This window comes from Barbus barbus (genome assembly GCF_936440315.1).
Source record: "Barbus barbus genome assembly, chromosome: 11".
Lineage (NCBI taxonomy): Eukaryota > Metazoa > Chordata > Actinopteri > Cypriniformes > Cyprinidae > Barbus > Barbus barbus.
In genome coordinates this window covers 9,839,249-9,856,160 of record NC_136739.1, presented here as the reverse complement: position 1 = coordinate 9,856,160, position 16,912 = coordinate 9,839,249, and the positions used below count along the sequence as shown (strand labels likewise).

Sequence of the window (16,912 nt, the reverse complement as noted above, 5' to 3'; positions counted from 1 at the left end):
AGAACTGAGCCCTGAGGCACCCTAGTAGCTAGATGTTGCGACTTGGATACCTCACCTCTCCAAGGTACTTTGAAGAACTCACGAAAAATTTTGTCATGGTAGTATGTCCTTTTAGCAGTGGAAACATTAGCAGATAAGTCAGAGAGGAGTGATCGATATAAATTAAGGTCAGTAGGATTTTGTGATTTGCGCTTTACCCTTTCTGCAGCCCTGAGTTTAGAACGATGTTCACAGAGAACATCAGATAGCCAAGGTGCAGAAGGGGTGGTACGGGCTGGCCTGGAAGATAAGGGGCAGAAAGTAGTATCAGTAGCACTGCTGGCATCAAGAGATGATAACTGTTTAGGGGAAGGAAGCGAAGATGAAACCCTAGCAGATAGCCGGGAGGGTGAGCGTGAATGCAAGTTACGTCGAAAAGTGACATGTGGAGGGGTATGTGATGTGTCAGGAAACATGTTGAGGTTAAGAGCGAGGAGGAAGTGATCCGAGGTGTGCAGTGGAATAACCATTACGTGATCGGTGGAGCGTTGTCTTGTGTAAATAAGGTCCAGTTGGTTGCCTGATTTGTGAGTAGCCGTAGTTAACAGTCTTTTGAGATCAAAAGAGGCAAGTAGAGTGTGGAAGTCAGCAGCCTGAGGTTTATCTAGGTGGATGTTGAAGCCTCCAAGTAAAACTAAGGGAGTACCATCCTCAGGAAAGGTTGAGAGCAATAAATCTAATTCTTCCACAAAGTTACCTAGTGGTCCTGGAGGACGATAAACAACTACAAAATGGATTTTTAGAGGGTAGGTAATCGAATGTGATTCAAAGGAGCTGTTGATACTCAGAGATGGTAAAGGAGTAAATTTCCAATTATTAGAGATGAGCAGACCAGTACCGCCACCTCTATGTTACAGAAATAATACTCTAACATAACATACTTCAGTAGGAACTGAATGTAATGCTTTCAGAAAGGACTGGAAACTGGACTTTAGAGTGTTTTAGACCCTCTTGCACTTCTATTTCAAAAGGGTTTGAATAAATAAATGTAAACAAACACACTTTTTAGAGTACAAATGTCTCCAATGAACTGTATGTTGTTCAGGAAGACATTTTCCAGCATGTTGCTCTTAAAAATGATGTTTTCTTTGATGGCCTAAAACTGTCCCAGAGGTTGAGGCCTCACAGCATCACAGCCACTGAGAGCTGCTTGTGTGTTAATAAATGAGCCTGTGAGAATGTGTGTGCTAATATATGGGCATGTGAAAGTGTGTGTGTGAGTTAATAGATGGCTCTGTCTGAGTGTAGCTGACAGAGGGATTATTCGTTCTCATAACTCGGCAGCTCTGCGGACAGATGTTGCCTGCCAGACACTCTGCAGGGCGGCTCGTTTGTCATCCTGCAGCGGACCGACGCGTCCCTGGCCCACTGTCTGCGCCTTAAAGACTTAAACACTTACAACTCCACCTCACTAAGATATACAGCAGCTCATCTGAGATACAACCTGCTCTACTGAAGAGCTCAAGACTCGCTTAAGTCTGCCTCTCTGAAGTAAAAACTCTCAACTCAAGTGCTGAGGGCTTGTGGGGTTTGACGTACTTCAGTCATTACTGTCACTCAAACACACATGCAAAAATGGAAATAGAAAAGTTAAAACAAAAAGGTTTGGTAGTTCTCATAAGTATATATTGTACAGTGCCCTTCAAAAGTTTGGAAATGTTTGGTTTTTGGAAAATATCATGAACCCTTATTATTTCTTGATGTGTTTATTTAAATAACTTATCATTATCATTGAAGACCAGCAATAGTGACTTTTAAAATTCAGAATAATTGCAAAATATACGTCACAGTCTGGCAGACTCCTTTTGGCAACTGTGATTCCTAATTAATTACTGGATTAAACTTGCTACAGGTTACTTTTGTGAGAAAAAAAGATAAAAATAAAAAATACAATGCATAAAACAGTCAATCAACCTAGCAACAAACAGGGTTAATATCATTAACTAAAACAAAAAATTATAACTAAAACCATAAAAAATCCCACTTGAAACAAATTAACGGCCAGTTCTACTAACAGCTTGCGCCAGTGCAAACCGTCTTGTGGCATTAAAATTGTACTGTCAGATTTTACCAAAGACGCAAAGAGAAGAATCAGCGCTGAAAAGGCGTGGACACCGTTATTTTTGCACCTGACCTTATTGAATATGCATTTGTAGGAGTTTCCCTTTCAGGCGCAAAATTTATGGTAGGAGAGTATTCAAATGAATCACGTAACGAGATTTACAAACATTTGCGCTCGTCAAATTACTGGCATTTGCGCCATTATTTAACCCCCAAAAAAGCATGTCTTAAACTATTTTGGGCTTGAAATGGATGCAATTTGTTGCTAGGAGAGGCACCACAGAGAACAGAGAGCGCGTGGTAGAAGGGAGAGGATTTTTCCACACATATTAATTTAAAAACACATTATCCGAACATATCATATGCCAAGCCATGTTATTTTTAATTTGCTTCAGGAAATAAAAGATGACTTGGAACCCTGATCTAGGAGTCAAGCAATATCAGGTCTATCAAAACTGTTGCAACCCTTCATTTTTTGGCCTCCGGTTCTTTTCAGCGCACCGTGGCTTATTTATTTCTATATAGTTTATTCGTGACTACGCTAATTTGCACTGCGCTTGGTATATTGCATTGGTCGATATACAAATGAGATGTTGTGTGTGTGTTCTTTAATTTGCGAGTTGTTAGTAAATAATGCGCAGAAATTTCCACACCCATCGGCGCTGTTTTGGAATTTGGCTCACACTAATTTGGCCTGTTTAGTAAAACTGGCCCTAAATGTTAACTGAATAATAAAAAAATTAAAAAAGATTTTATTCCAGCTAATTGCCAAGACATCTTTTCACTTTTTTTTTTCATGCTCAACTTGAAGTACAACAGTAACTAATTAAATAAGAAGTACTATAGAGACGTATTAAACATGAAGTATTAGATATAAAATAATGAAAATGACAACTAAATAATAATAAAAATAAACCTGAAATTAAAATTTAATGGAAAATATAAAAGTAAAACTAAATCAAATTATTAATAAAAGCTATAATAGTATGTAAATAATTTGAAAATATGTTGAAAATATAGTAATATATTATAATATATACTGAAGTAACGAAGTCGTCTGAGGCACCAGATGGTACTAGTTGTGTATGAAACAAAGAGCAATATGAAAAAAAAAACTATTTGGATTGCACTACAGAAGAGAGCTTCAAATTGCCCTCCTGACAGGGTTACTGTCATAAACTAAAATAATAAAAAAAAAATCATTAATTAAAAAAAATATATATTATCTGTAATAAAATAAAATATAATAATGTTCATTTTCATTTAGTTTGTTCAAGCACTGAAATAACTGAAAGTAAATTAACTAAAACTAAAACATAATAAAAAAAAATCAACAAAAAAAAAGATAAAAACAACAAATTTGAAAAACTTTAACTAAAATGTAAATATAGAAAAATACGATCTAATGCAAAATATTAACAAAAACTTTTTTATAAGTGATACTACAACAACTCTCCCAGACATCGTTGCTAAACCCAACATTGTCAAAATATGCAGTAGTTTAATATAATAATGCATAACAACAATATGCTGTATTTATAACCTGAAGTCTGCAATTAATGTAAGAAAGTATTGGGAGATTTTGATGGTGAAAGTATAAAGAGAAGGTAAGAGAACATATTGATTTTAGAGTAGGACTGCAGCATTTGATTTCTAAACGAGCTGTTCTGAATAGCTGTTCTTGGCTACAGGTCTGTACCTGAATGAGGCGTTTGTATTTTCTGCTTTTCTTTGTGTAGGGAGATGAATGCGAACAGACATTTGTTCTGAACAAACACAGTTGTTCCTATAGCTTTGTAATTTATTTACCCTCCCTGAAGGAGGCCAATCCGATACGTTTGCTTATGTCTCATTCACGTGTGTTGTGTCTTTGTGTTTTATATGCAGGAACCCATCTCCTACCCTCCGCCACCCGGAGCACTGGTGCAGAAGTTTCTGTCACTTCATTGCTCAGTGAGTACAGCAGCTTCATCTCTCTCTTCTGTACAGACCAAACTCAGCCTTTGATGTGTGCTGTCACTAGCATTGTGTTTTATTTTTTACTTCAAGCCACTTGCCAGTTTTTCATGTTTTTACTCCTGAATCTGTGTAGTACTGAGAAATACTGATCTCTAGAATTTACATTAGACAGGATATGTGTTCGAATTTCTCAGTGGTTCTGAGAAAGTAAGTGTTTGTGGGACAGCCGAAAATAGTGCAGTGTGTTTTGGGCTTAAGTGTGCTGTTGTATCTTTCTTTAAAATTAACATCTCGTGATATTTGTAATGCAATGATATTCAGATATTTTAAGTGTGACTTAAGTGTCCAGGTCTTTTTTGTGTTGTTGTACCGCATCCTAGGTTCAGCTGTAATGTCACTTGACAAGACCAATTCTGTCTGTTTCTGTATGAGCAAAACATGCAGTGAGAAGTTTCCACAAACGCCTCTCAGATGTACGGTTTAATTCCTGTCAGACAGGCTGTAAATAAAAGAGGTCCAGCTCTCTTGTGTGTGTGTGTGTTTGTGTGTCTGTACAAATAAAAGCAATGAAAAGCCCAGATTATTATTTCATTATTGAGAATGAAAACATCAGAGAGAGGGATGTTGTGTGCACGGCAGGAGGGCTGTGAATGCTAATTGACTCATTTATTTGTGGTAGTTATTCATTTGTCAGTGTGGCAGGTCTGCTGGCCGCTCGTGATGAATTGAAAGCACAGACGCAGTCATATTCATTAAGCGTGTTTGTGTGTGTTTCTGTGTGCTGGTGGGATTTAATCCTGAGTGCTCTTTAAGTGCTCCTGATAGCCTGTGTGTAGTCTGCCACACACATGGCTGGTTGGTGTTGTGGTTAAAATTCAAGGTTGGTTGTTTCAAGTCTCAAACTGGTTGAGCCATTAACTAACAGCATTGCGCCCTTGAGCAAGACACTTAACTTCAGGTTATTCCAGCAGACTCTGTGTACTGTAGTATGACTGTGGAAGCTTATACCATTTTTTTCTGACATCCTCTATTCATTTTCATGTGTAATTCAATTTTGAAGAGCTGTTAACTAGCTATTAGTTTCTAGAATAGAATGCTTTTGAAGTTCCAACTTGAGATAGCTTCTGTCATTTAACCTGAACTGTTTGTTAAAGGTACACTTTGATTTGTGATAGGAAAAATAATTACTTGTGTTTGACCAATATGACAGTTATCTTTTACGTCATTCTGTCATCCAAAGTATTCAATAACAAGGGGATAGTGAGTAGTGTTACCACGGTAAAGTCAAGTCAAATTATTTGACACAATTTGTATTCTATAAAGAGATCAACAGGAAATAGCAGAATCAATTATGGAAATTCAGTTCAGATTTGTCTGTAAAGCATCTCTAAAAGAAAATAGTGTAATTTTTTTTAAGCTAAAGCTAATTATTTAGTAAAGCAAATAGAATTCGGCTTTACTTCATTAAACTCCAAGCAAAAGGCTGCCAGATATCAAAAAAGCAACATAAAAATGAACACAAACATAGCCTCTAGTTAAGACTGTGTTTGATCATCTTGCAGTAATAAAACGTAATCAGTCTAGATTTAGATTAGACCAATCTAGCTTTTTGTAACTGTTTTTAAAAAGATATGACTAGATGACTAAAAGTTAGATGACTTTTTCAAATATAAATTTTTAAGACTAGTCTAAGTAGTTTATGCAACCTGCCACTGGTATAATATATGTATTAACCTAGTTATTGGGTGGGAGATATGTATGTACAGGGCCTAAAACTAACTTTTTGCCACACCTGCCAATGGACGGTGACCTGGTAAAACTTACCGGCCAAAAATATTTTTTATCGGCCATGAAACTGTTTTTGCAAAAAACGCTACTATAACGACTAAACATATTTACAATGTTTTTAATTTGTCCTTTATTTTACTTACAAAAAACCCCAAAAAACAGATTTGTTATCTTTTTTTGTTGTTGAAAAAACATTGAGATTCTTGTCCTTTGCATGTTTTCGGCAAACGGAGCAGTCCATCGTGTTACGCCTGTTTTGCACGTACTCTGTTTGCGGAACGTATATGTGGTGCGTATTTGTTTTCCTCACCCATGTTAACGGATTAGAGCAGGGCTATTCAGTTAGCTTCATTTGAGGGCCAGATTATCGAACTGAAAATTCGAAGGGGGCCAAGGGGGTGGGGGCCGTCCCGATCTCTTTTCTATAAAATTTGAAATTAAATTGAAATTTAAAATCTATAAAAAGTTAACGTTAGTACTGTCTGTCAATCGATTTCACAAAGTAATCACACATTTCTCTGTAATTAATCATGATTAATCGCATATTTATATTGTTATAATTTCACATTGAACATCCAAATTAATGTAGAAACAACGTAAAGATTGTATATTTTAAATATGTTTTTAATGGCATCTTTTTACTAAGTAGCCTATTAATGAAGCATTAATACCACTGCTAACTGGTGTCTCTATTAAATGCATTTTTCCTCAATTTTAATAGGCTCTGAAATATTAAGTGATTTTAAAACAATCTTCACAAACCATAAATTGTATAAGCATAAACTATACAAATTCATCTTTATTAATCAGCGACTAGAGCAGACCAGTGATTTCTCTTTTTCTTTTGTTCTGTGATTTACATCAATGACAGACTTCAGCAGGTTTCACTTTAAAATCAGCGCTGTCTCTTTAAAGGCCAATTCACACCGCACAGACAAACGCCAACAAACTAGTCTGTTGGAGTTTGTTGGATCAGTGTGCTACCCCTGTTGGCATTGGTTGGCGTTGGTTGGAGTTTGTTTTCACCCGACTGAATATGCTTATAGATATAGAGTTGGTCGGTGTCTGTTGGTGCAGTGTGAACATGACAGTTATTTTTCCTAAGATTCTAAATCCAAAGTCCAACTTGTTTGTTGGAGTTTGTTGGCGTTTGTCTATGCGATGTGAATTGGCCTTAAAACCTAAAGTAAAAAGTAAAGAGTGTAAAGACCATCGACTCTACCATGCGACTCCACCGGGCTAGGACACCTGCAAAGGATATTAGTATCGCTTTTTATTTTTATTATTATTATTTTTTTCCATTATATGTTTACTATTGAAATGTTGTTGTTGTATGCATTTGTCAATTTTATTTAATTTCTGTATTTTCTTAAATGGGTGTGTATAGAGTATTTAGAGAGTGTTAACTTTTAGTTTTAGTTATTTTTTCTTATTTGTAAGTCGCTTTGGATAAAAGCGTCTGCTAAATGACTAAAAGTAAAGTAAAGTAAAGTAAAACCTGATGCGCTGCATGAGCATGACGCCGATCTGACACCCTATTTTCTCCAAACTCTTTATGGTCATTTAAGACTTTATAACTCATTTAAGACTACGTTTACGAGGTAACTCGCCAAAACCGTGTATTTTGACATAATTGTGTGTGTGTCTTCGTCCTTTGAAGCGCTACTGGTGCGCTAAAGCGGCTGCGTCTATGTAACTTACAGGCAAATGAGGCGAGCAACCTTTCAAACATAGCCTACTTGCACTGCACCGTTTCTGCGGCGTAACCCCAGGTATGTGTCGCCACATTCTCGGGTTATGAAGAATAAAGAAGAAAAAAGTTAATCTTCTGAAATAAAGTAGTAATCTCAGGTATAAGTTATTAGAACCGTGTCTAAGGACAAGCTGGCCATCACACTGCGCTGACCTTAACAGTCTGTTTGTATCTATTATTTGATTCGCTCTTTTCGCTTATCATAATGATCTTGTCTTCGGAAAAGATTATTTTATTTATTTATTATTTTTACTACATTCTTATATTTCGTAAAAGTTGTACTCACCAATTGGCGACTGACACTGTCGGGTGAAAACAAACTCCAACCAACAGCAACCAATGCCAACAGGGGTAACACACTGATCCAACAAACTCCAACAGACTAGTTTGTTGGAGTTTGTTAGCGTTTGTCTGTGCGGTGTCAATTGGCCTTTACATGTACTAGCCAACGCCGATTTTTACTCGCATTTGGTGCTTGGCGAGTGTTAATTTTAGGCCCTGTATATGTATGTTTTTTTATATGTATTTATCTTGCATAATTAGCAGACATGCCAAAACTGTACCAGAAACACAAATATATGAGAACTACATAATATCCTGCAAACCTAAAAAAACAGGAAATGTGTTAAATTATTATTAATAAAATAGTTTAACATGAAATACTTACATATTATTGAATAAAAAAATTAAATGGTGTTGTATTATAAAAAATTTAGTAAATTAATTTCAATTGAATACTAGTTTTGTATTTAAAATTAATTATGCTTCATGTTTAGTTACAGCCATGGGTTGCATGTAATATGTAAGGAATTATTGACGACAGGCCGATGAATTATTAGAAAAATAATGCACAGCTGCGTTGTAGCCGTTACACCTCGGGTGTGCATTATTTTTCAAATAATTCAACGGTCCGGAGTCAATTATTCCGCTTATACTACGGTTGCCACACCTCAAGACATTGATCAGATTATATTTCAAGGCATTCGTCCGGTTTTTCTACTTAAATCACTATTGTGAGTAGGATTATTTCTTCTGCATCTCATCCACCACCTCCCTTGCCAAAACGTCATTTTAAACCGTAACGGAGGCTTGAGCCATTGATAGTAGACTAATGCAGTTAATACAGTTAATAACTAAGTTATGAGAGAGAGAGAGAGAGAGAGAGAGAGAGAGATTAACGTTACCTCTGTGAGTCTGTGTTCGGCAGCAGTGTCTCTAGTTATAGCCAGACTTTAAGTTAATTTTCTCCATGAACAGGGTCGTTGCTGTTACCTCGCTTGTGAGAAGTCATGTAGTTTTTAAGTTCTTAAACTATGTTACTGATAAAATCGTCAGAGTAGCACTAACTACATTAGCACATGGGTCAAAGACGTGACGCCTAAATGTTCTGTCCGATTACATTTTTTTTCAGTTAAAAAATGTTTTAAATGTATAAAATTATGCCATATATAAGAAGTACCTCTCCCACATATGTACCAAATTTAATTTTTCAAAAAACATTAGTTATTTGTAATTTTTCTGTTATTCAAAGTGTCAAAACATCATGTGGTGCGACCATCCAGCAAACTTTTGTTTTGGAAACATCTTTGAAATTACCCTAAATTTATTCAGAAAAATTTTCTGCACTATTTGGCATGTTTTCCAAAGTGGTTTGTAATACTGTATAAAATTACAATGCATAATATTCAAACAAAATTTGTCCAATAATCTCCATTTTATGAAATATCATGTGGTGCGACCATCAAGAAACTACCATTTTGGTAGTTTTATGTTGAAATCCATTCAAAGATAAGACTTTGCATCATATAACAATTTGCCAAGGACCCATAGAGCTGGTTTGTAACTCTCTTTCAAATTTGGAAAAAAATAACCTATTTAATGGCTGGTATGTAGTTACCACATTTGGATATCATGTGGTATGACCTCAAAAAAACAATGAATATTAAGTTATTTCTAAAAGCATTTATTTTTATCATAAATTTCATAGTGACCTTTCATAGGAAGCTAGCTTGTTTTGTTTAGGTGGCTAATTCTGTGCTTGTAAATTTGGACTGAATTTGAAAATATCATGTGGTGCGACCACTGCAAAGTGTTTTCCATTATAGATATGTGCCCCAGATTCACAGTTTTTGTGCTTTTATATTCAATTAATGGTTTATATACACAAAATACTTTATTTTAATGTAATTTGGAATAGATTTTTATGCAGTTTGGGTCATTACGAGCGGTTTGTGTAATCTTTGTACAATATGAGAAAAAATGCAAAAATAGAATTTAGAGCATCTAATTTCAGATTGGTAATTATGCATTTATTAATAACTATTTTAATCTATTTTACCAGATTCCACTGCCAAGCAAAGTAAAATAAACGCTCACCATAGGCAGCATGTTAATTCTGACCCTGCAGTCTAGCACAAACTCCAGATGTAATTTTCTGCTGTAAGAAAGATATCTATGATTTCATCTCAGAACCTGAGCCAGCAACTGAACCGCCCTTAGTTACTGTTGCTAAGTCAGACAAACCAATCCGACAAACCATGGCATTTTTATGCCACACATCATGTTCTCATGCAGTGAAAAATACATCGGAGCAAAGAAGACACTGACAACATGCTGACAGAGCAGGTACCTTTCGGTATTAAACAAAGTCTCAGAGTTCAAATTTAGTAATTTTTTAAAGAAATTCAAACAACAAATGTGTGGCTCTTTAATGTGTCGTTACAGATTGCTGTAGCACCTCAGTTCAAGCGGCATGTGACCGATCATCTCTTACTAGTTATAGCACAAAATAAACATGAATGAACATCAGAAGGTATCTTGTTTCAACTGTGAAAAGATATCAATAAACACTATTTTTCAAGTTCAAGTCCACTGATGTTAATCTACTCTCCTGTCTGGTTTATTTGTCGGACAAAATGGCAGATTTGGCATTATGATTGCTCTAATTGCCTGTTAATCAAGCTCCCGGTGAAGAAATAACTGGGTCTAAAAAAATGACTGCAGTTAATGCCATATGCTGAACTTTTCACTCATGTTTCTTTAAATAGATTTTTAATGATGTAAGGTCTTTTTGTCATTTGGAGCGACCACTCATCATGTGGTGCAACCAATAATAGCAATAACTGTATTAAATTAAAAATAAATTATCTAATTTCTGTGGCTAAAATATGAATCACTGCTCTATAGTATGCTTAAGTGAATGGTATTTTAAAAATATTTTTCTCAGTTTTATGCATGTATGAAAAAATAAGTCTGCTAACTACAATTAAGAAGGCAACTCTGAAATTATAGAACAAAAATACGAGATCATTATGTACAAAAACTCAAAAGAAATGCAAATACTTGTTTCTAAACACTTCAGTTACTGAGAACATTTAAAAAAGATTTTAAGCATGTTAAGGAAATTAATAAATTTTAATATAAATCATGGTCGCACCACATTAAATTTTTTAAGGCTACGGATGATTAATCTAGATGAAAAAACACTAATATCACTTAATTTTAACATTTTTATATGAATTTATGTGTACACAACCTTCTTATTGTTTGAACAACTACAAAATATATTATTTTTGTATTTTAAAATTTTAAAATTTGCCTGTCGAAAATCCTTATACCCACTTATGTTAAAGGAACACTCCACTTTTTTTTTGCAAATAGGCTCATTTTACAACTCCCCTAGAGTTAAACAGTTGAGTTTTACCTTTTTTGAATCCATTCAGCCGATCTCCGGGTCTGGCGGTAGCACTTTTAGCTTAGTTTAGCATAGATTATTGAATCGGATTAGACCATTAGCCTCTCGCTCAAAAATGACCAAAGAGTTTCGATAATTTTGGGTGCAGCAGGCACATTGATATTACGCAGCGTCTGAAAGTAGTCCCGAGCTATATCATAACTAGTTCACCTAGCTGGGGACTACTAAAAGTATCGAAAATATTTGGTCATTTTGATGAACAAATGGTCTAATCCGATTCAATGATCTATGCTAAACTAAGCTAAAAGTGCTACCGCCAGACCCGGACATTGGCTGAATGGATTCAAAAACGGTAAAACTCAACTGTTTAACTCTAGTGGTGTTGTAAAATTTGCCTATTTCCAAAAAAAAGTGGAGTGTTCCTTTAAGGTGTGCACAAACTGTATGTGCATCTGTGAAGGAGAGACTGAGAGCAGGAGAGAGAGAGTAGGCTATGTGTTTTCCGTACATAAATGTAATTTTGTGGCAAAAACATGGACAAGATATGTCGTTTTTATCCTTTTGTTTACTGTATTTATTTGTTTGGCCAGTGTCGTTGTGGGTTTTGGTTATTTTGCTGTTGTAAGACCTTTGAAATAACAGAAATCATTTGGCGAAGTGATATGATCATGTAATGTGCTCAAGACCTGCCTGGAACTACGTTTCCCTGAAAATAATTGCACACCTTAGAACATTCGTCAGCCAATCAGATTCAAGCATTCAACGGCCCCGTAGTATAATGATTTGTGATTATCTGACAGCTTGTAGTGGGGGATCTAGAGTTTCATGACTGAACTAAATTTACTATATTAGAAATGACAGTTTGAGTATATTCCTATATTGCAAATATATAATAATAAAAAAAAATTATGGTGCTAAATAGCACTAATAGTGTTTTTTTTTTTGGCTCGTAATCATAGGGGAACCACTTTAAGTGCTACATAGCACCTATATCTTTAAAGATGGCTATATAGCACCTTAACCACCCCAAAGAACTGCTGAAGAACCATTACAGGTTCTTTATAGGTGGTATATAGCAATTAAATTGGTTCCCCTATGATTACGAGCCAAAAAAAACACTTAGCAGTGCTATATAGCACCTCAACTACGACAAAGAACTGCTGAAGAACCCATTTTCTTTTTTTGTGTGTGTTTGTGTGCTTCAGTTACGAGGAGTATTTACTGAGCTGAAGATGCTTAGCTGTCCACAACCTATATGCTCCAGTGTCACTATTCAGAAAATCGGCATTTGTCTGCATACAGTCAGGTCCATAAATATTGGGACATCGACACAATTCTAATATTTTTGGCTCTATACACCACCACAATGGATTTAAAATTAAATGAACACGATGTGCTTTAACTGCAGACTGTCAGCTTTAATTTGAGGGTATTTACATCCAAATCAGGTGAACGGTGTAGGAATTACAACAGTTTGCATATGTGTCACCCACTTGTTAAGGGACCAAAAGTAATGGGACAATTGGCTTCTCAGCTGTTCCATGGCCAGGTGTGTGTTATTCCTTCATTATCCCAATTACAATGAGCAGATAAAAGGTCCAGAGTTAATTTCAAGTGTGCTATTTGCATTTGGAATCTGTTGCTGTCAACTGTCAAGATGAGATCCAAAGAGCTGTCACTATCAGTGAAGAAAGCCATCATTAGGCTGAAAAAACAAAACAAACCCATCAGAGAGATAGTAAAAACATTAGGCGTGGCCAAAACAACTGTTTGGAACATTCTTAAAAAGAAGGAACGCACCAGTGAGCTCAGCAACACCAAAAGACCCGGAAGACCATGGAAAACAACTGTGGTGGATGACCGAAGAATTCTGTCCCTGGTGAAGAAAACACCCTTCACAACAGTTGGCCAGATCAAGAACACTCTCCAGGAGGTAGGTGTATGTGTGTCAAAGTCAACAATCAAGAGAAGACTTCACCAGAGTGACTACAGAGGGTTCACCACAAGATGTAAACCATTGGTGAGCCTCAAAAACAGGAAGGCCAGATTAGAGTTTGACAAACGACATCTAAAAAAGCCTTCACAGTTCTGGAACAACATCCTATGGACAGATGAGACCAAGATCAACTTGTACCAGAGTGATGGGAAGAGAGGAGTATGGAGAAGGAAAGGAACTGCTCATGATCCTAAGCATACCACCTCATCAGTGAAGCATGGTGGTGGTAGTGTCATGGCGTGGGCATGTATGGCTGCCAGTGGAACTGGTTCTCTTGTATTTATTGATGATGTGACTGCTGACAAAAGCAGCAGGATGAATTCTGAAGTGTTTCGGGCAATATTATCTGCTAATATTCAGCCAAATGCTTCAGAACTCATTGGACGGCGCTTCACAGTGCAGATGGACAATGACCCAAAGAATACTGCAAAAGCAACCAAAGAGTTTTTGAAGGGAAAGAAGTGGACTGTTATGCAATGGCCAAGTCAATCAGCTGACCTGAATCCGATCGAGCATGCATTTCACTTTCTGAAGACAAAACTGAAGGGAAAATGCCCCAAGAACAAGCAGGAACTGAAGACGGTTGCAGTAGAGGCCTGGCAGAGCATCACCAGGGATGAAACCCAGCGTCTGGTGATGTCTATGCGTTCCAGACTTCAGGCTGTAATTGACTGCAAAGGATTTGCAACCAAGTATTAAAAAGTGAAAGTTTGATTTATGATTATTATTCTGTCCCATTACTTTTGGTCCCTTAACAAGTGGGAGGCACATATGCAAACTGTTGTAATTCCTACACCGTTCACCTGATTTGGATGTAAATTAAATTAAAGCTGACAGTCTGCAGTTAAAGCACATCTTGTTCGTTTCATTTGAAATCCATTGTGGTGGTGTTTAGAGCCAAAAATGTTAGAATTGTGTCGATGTCCCAATATTTATGGACCTGACTGTAAATCTTGTTTAATTATAATGTGATCATTAATTAAATAAAGCTGGGAAAAAACACATTTACTCGCTGGAAAAAAGTTGCAATGCATCACTCAGCGTTTGTGTTTGGCACAATAAATCTGCTTCAGCCTAGGTTTTTATAAACATCACACTAAAAATTGAGTTTTGAGAGCCATTAGATCAGAAATAATTCTGCTGAGTAAATCCTGTCAATGTGTGTTTGTGGTGTACAGGGACACAATGTTATCGCGAGGTGCCGGATGTTTGTTCTCTGCCTGTGTGTGTACAATAACAGCATGCTGTCGTTGCTGTGTTATGAATGTGTGTGTAATTGTGCAGCTGAATGGCCTGTGCTCTGCTATCAGAGCCGCCTGCTGCTCAGAGCCTCAGCCATGCCGAGCGCTAATGACAGACCCCTCGGCCTAATCTACTGCGTTTAATGGGGTCTAGACTCTAGAGGGGCTGGTCTCAGCACAGCCCCAGTTTCAGTAAAGCAGGCCAGAGATTTAGACGGACACTGTTTTTAGTGCTTTACTTTCCGGAAAAACTGGGAAACAAGAAAAGAAATCCAAACTGGACAGATGAGGAGGAATGGAGAAAGTCAAGACATTTTGCCAAATTCAGTCCAGCTAGTGACTGCCCTTGTGATAAAGAAGTACAGTTTAGCACACTAAAAAGGAGTACTTGCTTTGGAAATAATATACTTTGTTTTGAGTCACTTGATTGCATGTTAATCACATGAAATGCATTAGTGTTTATATTTATATAAAGTGCTTTTTTGACCCGCTTAAGTAGGACTAAAGTACATCTTTAGTAATTTCATAATTAAAGGTAGTGAAATATCATACAATGTACTGCTCCGGGTGTATGTTCACTACTGTGTGTACACTTGGATGGGTTAAATGCAGAGCACAAATTCCGAGTATGGGTCACCATACTTGGCCACACACCACTTCCCCTTCCCTTCCTTAACTAAAACTGACAAGCATCCATTTGTCGTGTATTTAAATAATATTGGTTACTACACATTTGTAATTAAGTTGCCTTGCAGTTTAGTAGTCATTTAAAATATATTAACTTTAAATATAATATGAAATAACACAGTAGAACATTATAATTCATTGTAATTAAGTATTTGTACTTTAGCACAGTATGTTGGTCAAAACATCAGAATATGTGTACTTCATAGCACGACAAACGATTATTAAATCATACTTCAAAATGTACTTTCAAGTAAAACTTAATTTGACATTATTACAAAGTGCACTTTTTAAGTGTGGTTACACTTTATTTTAAGGTGTCCTTGTTATAGTGTAATTAAAAATTGAAGTACTGAGTATTATTAATTAACTACATGTACTTACTATATGGTTAGAGTCAGGATTAGGGTTTGGCTTAGGGTTACTTGCATGTAATTATGCATAATTAATTGTAATTATAATAGTAAGTGCATGTAACATGTAACAAGGACAAAATAAAGTGTTACCAAAAGTGTATGTGTGCTAGGAAATAGTCATGAAATTAAATGTACTTGTAAAAGTACACTAAAAGTGCCCATCATTAAATATCATATACAGATCATAAAGAAATAAGCAAAAGGTGTCATGAGACATGATCAGCAGGTAACCACAGTCTCTGAGCATGTGTTCCAGAACAACAGAGACAGGCCTGTAGACACTTGATAAGACTGTTTACACTGGATACTATGGTGATGAGAGAGAAAGAGCGAGAGAGAGAGAGAGAGAGAATGTCAGATGTTCAGTTCAGACCTCACAGAGCTTCTTGGTCATCTTGTCAGAGACTGGAGTCATATGATGATGCACAGGTGACATGCTTAACCTCGCTGAAGGCCTTTACATGATTATGCAGGACTTTTTACTTGTTCACTTTTCATTTATTAATCAGTTTTCACATTAATTTCCTTGTCATTATATGGAAAACTGCTGCTGTTATGTGTGTCGTTTGTGACTTTGCATGCTTCTCTGTTTTCTGTTTGTCTTCTATTATATATTCCCCCCTTCATCCCTTCTCCTATCTGCAGGTGTTTGATAAAGGATTTTGAGACTCGTCCATCAGTGACGCATGTGCTGGAGCATCCGTTCATTAAATCGACTCATGGGAAAGACACGTCGCTCAGACAGCAGCTGTCAGTCCTCATCCGCGAGCAACAGGACGTGGGCAGCAGGACCAAGACCAGGTACATCCTGCCAAAAACACAAACCGCAGGCCAGAACAACACTCGTGACTTTTAGAAAAGAAGAGAAAAAGGCTTAAAAATGCTGACCGTTAAACATCACCGATTGAAATGATAAATATACAGGTGGATTAAACAGACATATTCTTTTTTAGGTTTATAATAGCCTGCCAATCATAGATTGTCATTTTGAAGTGCTTTCTGATTCATCTCAGAGATAGACCAAAGATCTGGCAGCCTTGACCATGACAGCGGTCATTGTGAGGCGCTTGACTTGCATTTATCACTGTCTTCTATAGATGCAGAGCTGTCAAGATGGATTTATCACATATAAATGTGAAACAGTGAGACTTTCTGTTGTGACAGTCTAGAAATATACGAATCACAGCATGTGGGTTATGAGTTTTTTTATATTACTGTGTCATATATCACTTGAGGGTTTCCTCTTTCCAGCAGATGGCAGTGTTATATGTGGAGGAATGA

At 36.5% G+C, this 16,912-nt stretch overlaps 1 protein-coding gene across 1 annotated transcript in view; it reads left to right on the top strand.

The window, feature by feature from the left end:
* Positions 1 to 16,912, top strand: part of myo3b (myosin IIIB) — a gene marked incomplete at both ends in the record, with an annotated part of 144,724 nt that overhangs the window by 43,169 nt on the left and 84,643 nt on the right. The window contains 2 exons of the mRNA XM_079428644.1: positions 3,988 to 4,053; positions 16,277 to 16,432. Of these exons, the coding sequence (XP_079284770.1) occupies positions 3,988 to 4,053; positions 16,277 to 16,432 (222 nt within the window). The remainder of the gene's footprint in view (positions 1 to 3,987; positions 4,054 to 16,276; positions 16,433 to 16,912) is intronic.